Source organism: Manduca sexta, chromosome 17, assembly GCF_014839805.1.
Source record: "Manduca sexta isolate Smith_Timp_Sample1 chromosome 17, JHU_Msex_v1.0, whole genome shotgun sequence".
Classification (NCBI taxonomy): Eukaryota; Metazoa; Arthropoda; class Insecta; order Lepidoptera; family Sphingidae; genus Manduca; species Manduca sexta.
The window spans coordinates 12,414,719-12,428,986 of NC_051131.1; the positions used below are offsets into that span (position 1 = coordinate 12,414,719).

The following is a 14,268-nucleotide window of genomic DNA, read 5'->3' on the forward strand; positions in this document are numbered from 1 at the left end:
GTCATCGGAAAACAATTTCTAGTATATTTACGCAATAATATATGGTTTTATACAAACACCGCAAAAGTGTGAGTTGGCCCAGTATGAAAAAATGCGTAATGTTTTGTACCTACAATTTATTTTAAGGTATTGACGTATATTCTATAGACACATATGTCTATAGAATATACATTTTAACCTATTTATACACTTGAACAACAAATAATTATACTTATTTGACTATTATTTTTTATTCACTTCCAGGTTTACACTTAGACTCGAGTTCTTATTTTATAGCATCACTCCGTACATAACCACACGTTGTAAATGTTGGAAATCATACTAAAGTCAGATGTACGGATTGCAGTACAGTCGAGTCGAACACAATGACTACGGAACACCAGATCTAGTACGTAGTATATATATCGATGTTTTAAGGACAATTCTGTTGTATGACTAAGATGTGGTAAGTGTTTACGGGCATATCAGTTAACATTGAATAACTGCGCGTATGTGGGGATAAACATAATTGTTTATCGGGTTTTTGGATTATACCCAGTGGAATAACCATAATTGAATACCTGGTTGCCAACAACGTATTTCTTAAGAACAAAAAACCCTATGTAAGGAGTTTACATACACAACAAAATTAATTTATTTTATTGCACCATTAATTAAATTAATTAAACAACAAAAAAAAACAGACACAAGTAAAACGTATAATTCGAAAACCCTTTAATTACATACGTAGTAAGTACCTCTTATATTTCTATAATTTGTTCATAAACTCAATTTAAGTCAATTATGCATTTATAAAAATATATTTCCCATGACACGAATTCAAATAACGGATAACTTATTTTAGAATGTTTTAGGCCTCGCCGGCACAAGAATTATGACGTCTAATTTTTTTTTTTCATTTTCATTATCATCTTTTTAATTACGAGCAGCCAGTAGCATACAACTAATCTAAAGCTCTGGGTGGCAGACCTTTGAGTGGACTTTGTACTCGATTGCCGAAGGATGCTAATTTTCTCATTAAATCCCTTGCAAGCGAGTTTCTGGGCAGTTACCCCGTTCTCTACGGGGCGAACCGCGACCAAAAGTAATATTTAAGCATATTTTAAACAAGGTTTTGCTCAATTCGCCAACGTCAAAAAGTTTTTCCAGGATACAAGTCAAAGATAAAAAGTAGCCTATCCTTCGCAGGGTCTCAAACGTCTCCATACCAAATTTCTTAGCTATTTTGTTCCGACGCTGTGGTAGATTCAACGCACTTAAAAGATTAGACAAAAAAAAAGTTGCGATTTTAATCCTAAATGGCTAATTATATCTCAAAAAGGCTATTTAGATTCTAAACGAAGACACTAAAAGTACACAATATCCTTCAACTCACCTCAGCTGGATGTGGCTTGGTGACCAGTATGAAGTACTGGTTGTTAATGAGGTGGCTCTTGAGCGTGGCGGGAGTCTCGGGCTGGTCCGCGAGCCGCAGCGGGCACTGGTACCGCAGCCGGTCCAGCCGCGTGCTCTGAGCTCGCTTCAGCAGACTCTCCTCGGCTATGTACCGCATCCTCATGCGGAAGTCGTTCACCTCCGAGCTTCGGAGACTGTCGAATTCTTTTAGGGCTGTTGGATAAACGTTAATTATTTCAAAGTCAGAGTTTAAATAACAACAGCGCAGAGCTGAATCATTATTGCCAATCGTCATTGTAATAACTGGTACAGGTATAGTATGATTTAATATCTTATGATATACTTAATTATAAGGATAATAGAGAAATTTCATGATTCCTGAGAGGGTTGTGCAGTCATATAAAAAATTAAATTAATTTATTCCTTATTTCACGAGCCTATAAATGAACTGCTCTAAACTTTTTTTTGTTTTTTTTTTCTTCTTACTTTATCATGTACTGTAGTTTTTACCCTACACTGATTGAAAAGAGCAACACCAGAGTTTCTTGCCCGTTCTTCTCTGGTGAAAACTGCTTTCCGAACTGGTGGTAGAGTTAATATTGACGGAATCTAAATAATGTATAACATTTTACAGATTCAAATAAATCATTTCATTTCATTTCATATGTCCTAAGACTTATGGTACACCGGCGCTGCTTCTAATGCACTGAGGCTGGATCTTAACATTATTCCCCTGTGCGAAAAAGGTCCTAATGTCTAGAATGATGACAAAGAGCTACAAAGAGCTTTGCAATTCAAAATTATTGCTAGTCTATGGAATTTATCATCAGGCGTCAGTTGAGCGACCTAACAATATTTTTGGGCCGAGTTCAAACTTTCAGTTGACGAATGCGTGCCATACCTTAACGGATAAACAGCGTAGAGCCCCGACTACAGTACTAGAGAGTGTAGAGTATTGCCTTATTGTATAATAAAATCATAATACTGTCAAAGTTTACAAACAGTTTTAATCTGGTTAGGAATAAAATTAATTTACTTGGTAATGAATCATGATTTAAATCGAACTCGTTCTCGCCAGCTTCTTCTTTTACGCTGATAATAAAACTTATCATTGAACAAAATCGTAACGGAATTACACTAAACTGAATATTAATCTAGTGTTAAAAATTATTTACTATTGATTCACTTAAAATATGTACAAATTAAACTTATATTTTGGTGGGATGACTAAATTTGACAGTACATACTATTTATTAACCAGTTTCTTCTAATATGGAATCTAGCATTGAACATTATTCCTAAAATAAATTGTTGAAATTTAAATTTAGATTTATTATAAACTAGCTTTTGCCGGCGGCTCCGCACGCGTTATGAAGTTTTTCAGGCTAAAGTTTTCCGTTATAAAAGTAGTAGTTTCCCGGGAGCCTAGGTTTTCCCAGGGTCTCAAACTGTCTCCATACCAAATTTCATCTTAATACGTTGGGTAGTTTTTGAGTTTAACACGTTCAGGCAGACAGATGCAGCAGGGGACTTTGTTTTATAATATATTTTTTAGAACCTTTTAAGAGGAACAATCCCGTCATACATCATTGTTGCATAACTTTAACCGTTTACGCAGCGCACGCAACGGAAGCTCTCAAAACTAATAAATTGTCCCCGTTTTTACAACATGTTTCATTGCTGCTCCGCTCCTATTGGTCATAGCGTGATGATATATTACTTAGAGCACTCCACAAACAATGGGCTATTAAACACAATTTTTTTTTTTCATTTCGAATCGGTAGTTCCTGAGATTAGCCACTACTGCTCTGCTCCTATTGGGTATAGCGTGATGATGTATATAGCCTATAGCACTCCACGAACAAAGGGCTATCCAACGCAAAAAGAATTTTTCAGTTTGGACCGGTAGTTCCTGAGATTAGCGCGTTCAAACAAACAAACAAACAAACTCTTCAGCTTTATATAATAGTATAGAAGTATAGATTGATTACTTTGTTGCTCTTGACCATGAGTAATAATACACTAACAGTACATTGACCATATGAGGCTAATAATTATCAATTCAAGTTTTAGTATTTTGTGGTTCAGTTATGTCACATAACTCAATATGAGTCAGTAAACTTTTTTCTTTTAAAGCGGCGATGGCCTATTTCATTGTGGAACGGACTGCCGAGACGAATGTCCACAGGTTCAAAATCCAAAGGCACACACCTCTGATTTTTCTAAAACTAGTGTGTATTCTTTGTAAATTATAGCTTGCTTTAACGGTGAATGGAAACATTATGAGGAAACCTGCACACCTCAAGTTCTCTATAGGAATTTCAAAGGTGTGTGAAGTCTACCAATCCCCACTAGGCCAGTGTGGTGGACTAAGGCCTAATCCCTCTCAGTAGTAGATGAGGCCTGTGTCCCAACAGTGAGGCAGTAAATAACACAGCGCTGATATTATTATTATTATATAACATTTCTTTTGTAATAAATATTCGCTCACATCAAATACGAGTATGTCTTCTGATAATATGTATAACTGCTAAAACACTTCACATCACATACGACATATTTTAATCATGAAATTTTCTATAAAATCAAGACTATGCGACGAGAAAGTAGCTCGTCGGCGAAATAACTCGTCATAAACAAAAACAAAGAACTTTAAATTATTAAGTTCAAAATGACGATTTATACATGATAAAAAGCTAAACACCAACGATAGCCTAATAGGGATTGCTAGCAATACTAACACAGTATGCTCAAGTTGTTCAGCATTTCATGATTGCACCATTTTTTTACTTAATTAATACTCACATTTCCCAATCAAATGTGTGATGTCCCTGTTGAGAACGTCCTCCCCGGGTCTCTCAACCAGTCTCTCGACAATCAAGAGCACACCACAGGCTGGCTTGATGTCACATATACGCTTACTCTCATCATCTACTTCTTCAGTCACAGCCAATGAATTGACAAATTGGAACACATAGCCGGACATCTCCTGCAACATCCCAAATAAGGGATAGTTGACCGCCCGCTCCCATAGGTCCTGTGTGAAAAAAAATATATTGATTTAGGGTTTTACCTATTGATAGATGTGAAGGGAACTACTACGTTTTTTGACTAAGCAGTGATATCATTACCCTATTGTAGAGTCTAGAGATGTTAAAAATGTATAATTTAGTAAGTTTTTAGGTTTGTAGGGGCTAATCTCTGGAACTCCTAAAACAATTTTAGAAATTCTTTCACTAATACGGAGATAGATTACTGCCATGCTATAAAAATATTGCATATGTGCAGAGCCACATAAAAAAGAGAGTAGTTGATAAAAGTTTAATATAGGAACACCTCAAATTTAAGCCATTTTAACAGCTTTTGCTTATGTGTATACCTCTTTGTTTTCTAGTTTTTTCTTCATAAATTCTAATAAAAATAACATATAAAACTAAAAACATATCCAAAACACTAATGCTGACTGCATAATTGGAGTTCTAAACTTTTTATTACTCGGAAATACATTTTTATTATAAGTGCACTATTAAATTATATTATTAGTGATCTTTAGTTTTTTTATAGACATTTTAATAGACAGAACATAGAAATGTTTGAATACAGATTCACCTTAATGATAATTGTTTTTATTAGCTGGTGTCAAATAAAATGTAAATCATGTTTATATACCAATGTCAAGGAAGCAATAAACTAAATCTAAACATACAAGAAGGTTTTATAATATAAGTTTTAGGTTATTGTGTAAAAATACTAAATCTTTGTGTTGGACAAACTAAAATTCATTTATGCAAATATGTTTTAAAATGCCAAGAGTCAATTAACTAAATTGCAAAATCTGGTGAAAAATTATGTATTGAACCTTATTAATGACACTACTATTTTACTAGGTTGTAACAGATTAGCTAGATTATTTTAAGCAAGACCATTAATATGTCAAGTAGACTGGTATGAAGACAACATACACCTGACTGCATGTTTAATACAACTATAGAATATAATTTAAATTAAATTCAGTTCTTTTTTTTTAAATAACCCAAAAATTACAGTGAATAAATTGAAATGCACCTGAGGTCAGTCTTCTCTAGCACAGACTAACCTAATTGTTTTATCAAAACATGATTCACCTCATTACCAAACTTATCAGTCAAACTTTAAGTCATTAAAGCAACAAAGCTATAATGTAAAACAACTTGACCAGATAACAGAACATTTGACTAAATTATCCGGTAACCAGGTGACATAGTTTCCTAACTCATGAGTCAATTTTTATTTGAACTTCTTAATGACCCAAAATTTAGTCAAGAAAACATTTCTGCGATAATATAATGTGGTGATGTATGTCTTTTAGTGCAGTGAATAAAGAAGTGTCACAGAAGCTAGACATGTTTTGATGCCAATGTAACCCACAACATTACAATAAAAGGTATCTTAAATGTAGACAACAATCAAAAAGATAAAAGCTTGAAAACATGCAATATTGTTATTTGAAATTATAGTTTGAAGTAGTTATACTTTAGCGTAGAATATGGCTGGCGATATTAAGCTTTTTTTACAGAACTTCATCAAAATATGTTTGGTAGTTTAGCCTTGATATCTTTTTAGGTAGATGGTGACTTCATCATAAATTATAGCATAACACAAATAATCATTCTTTAATGATTATTTGTGTTGTGGTATAATTTGTAGAACTACAAATAGTCAAAACTAATAATAATTTTGATTTATATCTATCAAAGAAGAAAACAATGAAGATTTCAAATAAGACTCCTACTTATATTTGAGTAGTTTATAATATTGTTTTTATGTAATGTTGACATAATAGCTATTATACATTGCTGTGATATACAAATTTTTGACAAAATTTGGTCTCTATAAAACAACTGCTGATTCTCATTTTTACCTTATCATTACCAAAACTACAAAACAAACATCCTCCTTCATTTTATTCATAACATTAAAATGCACAATCATTTTTCTGTAGCTCACAACAGGATGTAAGATAATTTTTCTCATACAAGGAAATAAACAATGTGAACAAACAAGTAACAACACAATTGTACAGATTCTGACCATTATAATGTGAAATACCTCCGTTTAATACATTGTTGATGCATAAATAGGGACAAAACAATATATTAAAGGTGCATCGAAATCATTGGGAAATATCTAGCATCAGAGAACCATACATTGATTACTTTAGATTTTTATGTCCACACTTTAAAATAATTGAAATAGATTTCATTGTACACAGGCCAATTATCAATGTATTTAAATCAAGGAAACATATTCTGTATATTATAATTTGGGTAAAGTAATTGATATCACTGCACAGTTGGAATCCACAGAACATCATTAGACAGAGATCATTTATCAGAATGTAAAGAATATTTGTACCAAAACATATCATGTGTTTTAATCCCAATGAAAGCAATAAAAAATGAGCTCAGGTGTGTAGGCAACTCACGAACACCACACATGATGTAAACAATATAAGCTACTTTCTAAAAGTAACAAATACATCTCAGTAAACATATTACTCAATTGTATGACCCACTTTCCCACGCTGTAATCGAAATAACGTGTCGGTGCCGTGAGTCACCATCGGGGTGCTTCAACCACTCACTAACCTCTTTGACATCCTGAAGAGTGGCGTCCCAACTTATCCTCAGAGGTATGTACATGGAGTTGGGCAGCAGGCACGTCAGTTCCACGCAGTCTGACGGCGAGGACGTCCAGTAGTCCCATGTGTTGGGACAACTTGGCGCAGGCACCATTGTTGATATTTTACTCCTCTGAACACTAAAAATTACCCTCGCGGCATTTTAACCACTATTAACAACTCGCGTGCACAGCGACCCAGTCGCTGTCCCCAACTGAAAATAATGCACTGAACACATTAGTCACTGTTGTCGAAACCGCACTCGCGTTGAATCATAGCATTTCCTGGTATTTTACGAGAAGCAAATCGCCATTCGAAATGAAACTGTCAACGATAATATTACACAAACACAATACGGATTTTGGACTTAATTCATTTTAAATTACGTCCAGAATCCGACCCGAATTGACCCTGTATGAATTGTTTACATAATTTATTTGATTACACACAAACGAAATAAATTTACTGAAATATGTTTTTAGGAAATTGTAAATAAAGATTACGTGCAACAAACTACTCGAGCAAAGTAAATTAATTTGTTTATGGTGCTAGTGATGCTGTTTCCCAAAATATTATGGAATAATCTATAATTATAAACTATCCTATTCTAACAACATTGTCCTATGAATGTGTGACAGAGAGATAGTTTTGTTAACAGAGCCACAACTGGGACACGGAACACACTTGTAGCTTATGGTTATATTTTTCCAAACTTAGAAGTAAATAAATTTTAATAATATAAACAATGCAGATTGCAGAGCTCTACAAATAGTATTTTTATCAATATTTTGCTATGATTTGTGACTAAGTTAATAAAACATGTGATTGTATTGTAAATTCTTGAACGCATTCTAACCCTATCAACTTGAAAACATATTTGACATTTGTCTCGTGATTAAAAAAAGTATTGGCCAATTGATTTGTTTAGCAATGCGGCTGTTTTTCTAAATGTATTGCGTTAACTAAAATGTTTGAACACTCCGTCAAGGTACCTAGACATTATAAGATTGCAGCAAACATATTTAAGAAAGTTTCAACAGAAGGCGGAAGCGTAAAAAGTTTATTATACGATAATAAGCTTCGACACTTTGTAAGTACTTTTCTCAAAGGTTATATTTATTTCTAATTTAAGCAAATTACTAGTAGTTTATAATATTTACAGAGGACCGATGTGCTTTTCGCTATAATAACAGAAACAATCAAACATGTAGCCGAAATAGACAAAATTTTCGAAAGTTGTAGTCTACTCGAGAATGAGCCGCGCCTAGACCCGTGGCTGGCAAAAATTCTCACTACAGAACTGTTGTATGGTAAAAAGGAATTGCCAGGCAAAAGTAAACCTGAACAAACTATACTCTCGTACAGAGAAAAGTTCGAAAATTATAAATCGGAACACCAAGACGACACGAAGGCTGAAGGTAATTATTTTATTTTCTCATTTCAGAACAATTAACAATGGCCGAGACTGACGAAGGTCCACTTATCCCTAAACAAACGAAAATGGCAGTGATAGTGTTGGCAAACCTGTTTATGTACAGTATTGCTATGTTCACATTACCATTCATTGCATTTTTTGGAGTTCGGCATATACTTACTGAGCATTATCCGGTAGACAGATTTGCGGTGACGGTTTGGTCTGTCATATCTGCAGTTGTTGTTGTTAATTTGATAATAATAGCTTATGCATACAAAGCTTATCATGAGAAGGAGTATGATGAGCATGGCAATGAGATTGATCAGCACAAATATACTCCGCTTCCCACAGAAGCAGATAAAAGCAGTTTGAATGTAAAGCAAGACTAAATTTAACACATTCCGATGCAGTATTCTTTACATAATAAGTTTTTGAAATATATAAAAAAAATCTGGTGATTAGTTGCTTTTCATTTCCTGTATATTTATGAATGAAAAACCAAAGTTAAATATTTCTTCATGTTTAGAGTTAACAAGACTTTCTTAATTTAGATTATTATATTTATTTAAGTAATTTTGAAATAGTTTAAATCTATGTATTGAGATTTAACAAATTTACAATAACATCAGCAAACAGACCAAAAGTGCATATTTATATATATATATACAATGCTTTAACATCTGATTAGAAATAAACACTCCTACGGAATATACAGTTGTTTTATTGAATTTTTTAAAGTAGAAAGTAAGCATGATTCTATAATGGGTAGCTGAATGTCTGTGTGATAAATACTTTGCCAACTTTAAAGCACTGAAACTATGGAAAATGTCCTCAGATTTTAGTCATGTGACTATTGAAATAAGGGCAAAATTTCTGTTGTAATTTTAAACAATGAACCTTATTAAACAATCTGCCATTTTTGTTTAAAATCAAATTTATGCTTTATTAAATATATCTACAGTGTAACTTTTTACTTAAGAACAGATTGAGGTATAAGTGACATCTAATCTAAAGTATTTAAGTAATTTTACTTTTAGCTAAAATAAAAAAAAAGCCTATTTCTATTTAATGCTTACTACCAACCTACCTACCGCACCAGATTTCAAATACTAAATAGTTTGTAATTGATTACATAATGTACTAGGCCTTGCTAATCTCATCTCATACTAATTACATTTTGTTTAACAAATTATGCTGTAGTATAAGGAAAATATGTTGATGGTAACACACCAAGAACTTCCCAACAGGTGTTTATATCATTTATTTTATTATTTATGGGAGATAAGAAAATCTACAACATGAAATACAACCACATACAGATTAATATTTCAAATGAATAACTTGTAAGATTGTTTGCAAATGACACCAAATATATATGAATGTAAATTTATATTCTTTTTATTTTTTAAATTCACTTACATTATCACCTAAATTTAACAAGTTGGATAATGAACAATTATATATTAATATTAGACTACAGACTTATATTAAAGTACATATGACATAATATTACACAGAACAGCTCGGCAAGATATCACCATTAAACATCAGAAAACCGGCATAAGTAGGTATAACTTTCCTGCGGTCTAAGTGACCATGCAAATACTTACTTTTTAAACTGCAAAATCACAAAATGATCATATAGTTGACCAGATGTTAAACAACACAAATCCCCACAAACAGTAACCCTGGAACCTTCAATTACATAATACCGAACGGAGTGTGGTAGTGAAAGAGATTATCAGATCTGTCTTAACCATATTGGGCGCGGTTACGTGAAATAAGCCCGTTCCCCCTTGTTGCACAAAAAAATCTTGCTTTTTGTAAGGATCAGCCAAAAGAACATGACAGTTTCTCGGTTTTGGGTGGCGATTGATTTACACCCAATTGATCGGTCCCTAATATTAGTAAAACCAGACTTCAAAACTGAACACAATATGCCTACACACTACTAATTGCATACGAGATACCTTTCTTACACCTAGCCTACTAACCTTATGGTATCTGGCCATTCGTTAAACTGCAAACCCTTTCTGCAATTTGTGTTAAAATCATATAGCATCAACGCCACCTTAATTGAGACAAGAAAATGATGACTATTAATACCTACCAAGTATTTAATAGTACTAAAAATTCTGCTATTTGACCTTATCTCTCTCCATGTAGGGTAGACGCGGCACATTTTTCCATGGAGTTTGCTGGAAAGATTGTTTAATATTTTACCACAAGCATTCAAGTAGGGAATCCAAACGTGGGCCAATGGTATCAAATCCTATGAGATTTGTTGATGATGTGATAATTCGATTTTCAAATTTCCTCTTCAGCGACACCAAGGCCAAGATATATCCGAGTTAATACCAACCTCTTGACAACATCAGACGCGATAAGATGGTTCCAAGACGAAGAATACCGGTTCATCCGCTGCACTTCCGGTTCCTATGACGATTACCTGGAGCAAGTCAAGAATCTCACGGAATACGACTTCACCCAAGACTATCATGTGAAGACCGTGTTTGTGTTTCCGCCTGGGACCAAATTTCACAACCATGAGTTGTATTTGGAGAATAAAATTATTTTACAAAATAAGGTGAATTGGGAGTGGCTATGGAGGGAAGTAGACAATTAATATTTCCACCTCCTCCCTATTTTTCTATTTGATTTCGTTGGGGGATAATAACAAATTAGTTTTCCCTGAGACTCGCCGAGCTTCACTGCTCGGTGTCATTAAATGCGTGCCACAGCTGTTTCTGGCTTACAGGAGTTGTAGTGGTGGGTGTGAAGGCGAGAAAGTAAAAACCTCATAATCATAGGACTGTTTGCGTTGACTACCTTTACGGGGAAGGTATAGCCATTGTCTAGTGATTTGGACTGCTAATAGACACCAACAAAAACAGTATATACATGCCTTACTCATGGCGTAGCCACGAATTTATCTAAGGGCAGCTGGCGAGAGCAAAAACATGGTTGCCATATTAAACGAAAGGCCTGCACCACGCGGAGCCCAAGCACACATTAGGGTGGGCAAACACGTTTCCAAGGTGGATAACTCCCACCCTGGCCCTCGCCTAGCTACGCTCATGACCTTATTGTAGTATGAAGAAAATGTTTACTCAAATTCCATACATAGTAAAACCAGTATATCGCCATACTCGAGCATAAATACTAATCATAGATAACCATTTGTTTAGTCACCTCATAAATGAGTTAATATTGTTTTACTGTGTTTATGTTCATTCAGGCATCAACATTATCTGTGCATCTTTTGGCGCCGCCAACTGGGAGCGTGGTTTTGGACATGTGTGCCGCGCCTGGCATGAAGACCACACAACTTGCAGCCTACATCAGGAATAATGTAATTCTAAAATATTCAAATGCCTTGTTAGTGTAGCAATTCATGCTCAGGTCTCGAGTTTGATCCGGGTCGGGTAAAGTAATTTTGTTTTTATGGATCAATCTGCCTTGAACCTATGAATTGTTCCAGTAAAAGGCAATAGACTCGCCCCCTGTCAAGTAGAACTTTACATAGGTAACAACATATGGGTTTGATGACTTCTCTACCTACCCCTAAAAGGGGTTCGGCGGGTTGCTACGTGTTAAAATATTTTCATAAAAAAAAATCGCAGCTGCTACCGCGTATATAATCTGTATGGAAATAAAATTGTGTGTACACTTACGTAAAAAACATTCCCCACCACGCGGTAATCTGCTCAACTTATTTGCCGGCGATAATAGATAATATTCTTAACAAACTACATATTTTACATATTGTTCCAGGGAAAAATATATGCAGTAGAGAGAAACGAGAAGAGATACCAGATATTATGCGATTTCGTACAGAAAACTGCTTCGAGTAGCGTCCAAACAATACACAGAGACTGTCTGGAAATTAAAAAGGGCGAATATGAAGACGTAGAGTACATTATATTGGACCCTAGTTGCTCTGGTTCAGGTAATGCATTATATTTCTATTTCCAACTGGTTGACAGATAGACCTAAAGCATTATTTGCTTTATTGTGTAGAGTTTAAAATAATAATGCATTTCGCAAACTTTTGGTGTTAGGATTTACGTACTTAGTTTTTTAAGTTATCCTCCTAGCTTTATCAAAAAACAATGTTTATAGAAATGTAGTCGCTATGTAAAGAAAACTCGCTATGTAACGGTTTAACTGTTTTAATTATATTTAGAAATACTTATACGTCTTACTAGATATCTGCTTAAAGATTCCATATTTAGTGTACTAGTAGGTTCGTTAATTTAGACTTTATTGCATATAGTGGTCAATACGAATTAATTTATAATTAAAAAATTGGAAATATCTTTTCAGGCATGGATATTAGCGTCCACAATTACATAGAAGAATCAAGACTGGCGAAGTTGACATCGCTCCAAGAGAAATTTCTGAAACACGCAATGAATTCATTTCCGAAAGCCAAGCGTATAGTATACAGTACATGTTCTATGTTCCCTGAAGAAAATGAAAGGGTCATTACAAATGTAGTAAAGACGTCCAGAGCTAAATGGAGAGTGCAAGACGTTAAGGAGTTACTAAAAGGTCAGTGGAACAATTTCGGATCAGCTATGTATGGTAGTATGGGGACCAGATGTTTGTACGCCAAACCCGAAGTTGACCTGACCACTGGTTTCTTCCTGGCCGTGTTAGATAGAGACCAAAAAGACATGGAGAAAAGTTTGAAAATGGAAAGTGAGTTGGCACACAAGAATAAATCAAAACAGGAATATTTGAATTTTATTGATAGAAAGTACAACCTTAATTCTAATGACTCGGTCGAAGGCGTCGAAAATTTTAAGCCAAGCGTAGATAAATCCGATAAGAAGAAGAAAAATAAACACAGCCAGAGTGATGATAGTATTGAGCAAGATAACATAAAGGATAATTCTAACGACATAAGTGTGAATGCTAAAGTAAAAAAACATAAAAAGAATAAACGGTCACAACCTGAAAGTGATTTCGCTGAGCCAACAGTTGAAGATGACGTTGGGTGTGATACGGAACAAGTAGTTAAGAAAAAAAAGAAAAAACGTGACAAGCCTGACGACGAAACAGAAAATTCAGTAAATGGGACATCAAACAGGAAACATAAATTAGATATAGAAAATCTTGCTGATAATTTGAATGAATTAGTTGTTGATAACTTGTGTGATAGTGGCGAGCCCGTCAAAAAGAAAAATAAGAAAAAAGATAAACATAAGATAGTAATTGAAGATTCATATAATGTGGATGATAAAGACGAATTGGCACAGAAATCCGATGAATATCTATCACAGGATGTTAATTCAAGTGAACTGGAAATTCCAGTAAAGAAGAAAAAGAAGAGGAATAAAGAGAATATGGAAACAGAATCAGATCAACTTCAAGTTGACACCGAAATGGTAACAGATGAACCTCCAAAGAAAAAAAAGAAGAAACATAAAAGAAATGAAAATAAAGAAACTTGCTGATTGCATCAATATTTTTACTTTTTTATTAAAAATTAAATATAATAATGTTGAAACCCACATGTTTCATTCAAAAGTATAATTATTTAATAGTAATATTACTGTGTTGTACTATTGTCCTACTGTCGAGTACAGGCCTTGTCTACTAAGATAGTTTAGGCGATAGACCACACTACACTGGCTTAGTGCGAGTTTGCAGACTTTACATACCTTTGATTGTTATATAGAACTAGCTCATCCGACAGACGTTGTCCCGTCTTAACTATGAATTTGCAGCGCGCATTCTGTCAATCGCTGACAGTTATTTCAAACAATTGACAGTTATATAAAATTAATATTTT

The 14,268-nt window shown here is 34.2% G+C and overlaps 2 protein-coding genes across 10 annotated transcripts in view; one reads left to right on the forward strand and one right to left on the reverse strand.

Moving 5' to 3' along the window:
- The window catches only part of LOC115451258 (phosphatidylinositol 4,5-bisphosphate 3-kinase catalytic subunit delta isoform), a 48,068-nt gene extending 40,428 nt beyond the window's left edge, over positions 1–7,640 (reverse strand). The window contains exons 1-4 of one of the 8 annotated variants that reach the window (XM_037439688.1): positions 7,558–7,640; positions 7,023–7,268; positions 4,201–4,432; positions 1,376–1,608 (exon numbers count right to left, since the gene is read on the reverse strand). In XM_037439688.1, coding sequence (XP_037295585.1) covers positions 1,376–1,608; positions 4,201–4,432; positions 7,023–7,169 — 612 coding nt within the window. In that variant the 5' untranslated portion in view covers positions 7,170–7,268; positions 7,558–7,640. Of the gene's footprint in view, positions 1–1,375; positions 1,609–4,200; positions 4,433–7,022 lie in introns of all 8 variants that reach the window. The other 7 variants (XM_037439683.1, XM_037439682.1, XM_037439686.1 and 4 more) reach the window with 7 other exon arrangements.
- A 261-nt stretch (positions 7,641–7,901) lies between these two features.
- On the forward strand, positions 7,902–13,983 carry LOC115450603 (28S rRNA (cytosine-C(5))-methyltransferase). Of its 2 annotated transcripts, XM_030178657.2 has the most exons (6): positions 7,902–8,144; positions 8,217–8,472; positions 10,793–11,055; positions 11,707–11,820; positions 12,243–12,417; positions 12,795–13,983. In XM_030178657.2, the coding sequence occupies exons 1-6, from the start codon at positions 8,022–8,024 to the stop codon at positions 13,928–13,930; spliced, it is 2,067 nt and encodes a 688-aa protein (XP_030034517.1). In that variant the 5' UTR covers positions 7,902–8,021; the 3' UTR covers positions 13,931–13,983. The 2 variants fall into 2 exon arrangements, 1 of the variants encoding a protein (XP_030034517.1); XR_005112490.1 differs by lacking the exons at positions 8,217–8,472; positions 10,793–11,055; positions 11,707–11,820; positions 12,243–12,417; positions 12,795–13,983 and adding an exon at positions 8,499–9,178 and having other exon boundaries at positions 7,942–8,144.
- The last annotated feature ends 285 nt before the right edge of the window (positions 13,984–14,268 follow it).

Coding starts and splice junctions, on each gene's coding strand:
- LOC115450603 (XM_030178657.2), top strand. CDS start 8,022: ATGTTTGAACACTCCGTCAAGGTACCTAGACATTATAAGATTGCAGCA. Junction 8,473..10,792: donor AGACGACACGAAGGCTGAAG/GTAATTATTTTA, acceptor TTTCCTCTTCAG/CGACACCAAGGCCAAGATAT. Junction 11,821..12,242: donor CAGCCTACATCAGGAATAAT/GTAATTCTAAAA, acceptor ATATTGTTCCAG/GGAAAAATATATGCAGTAGA.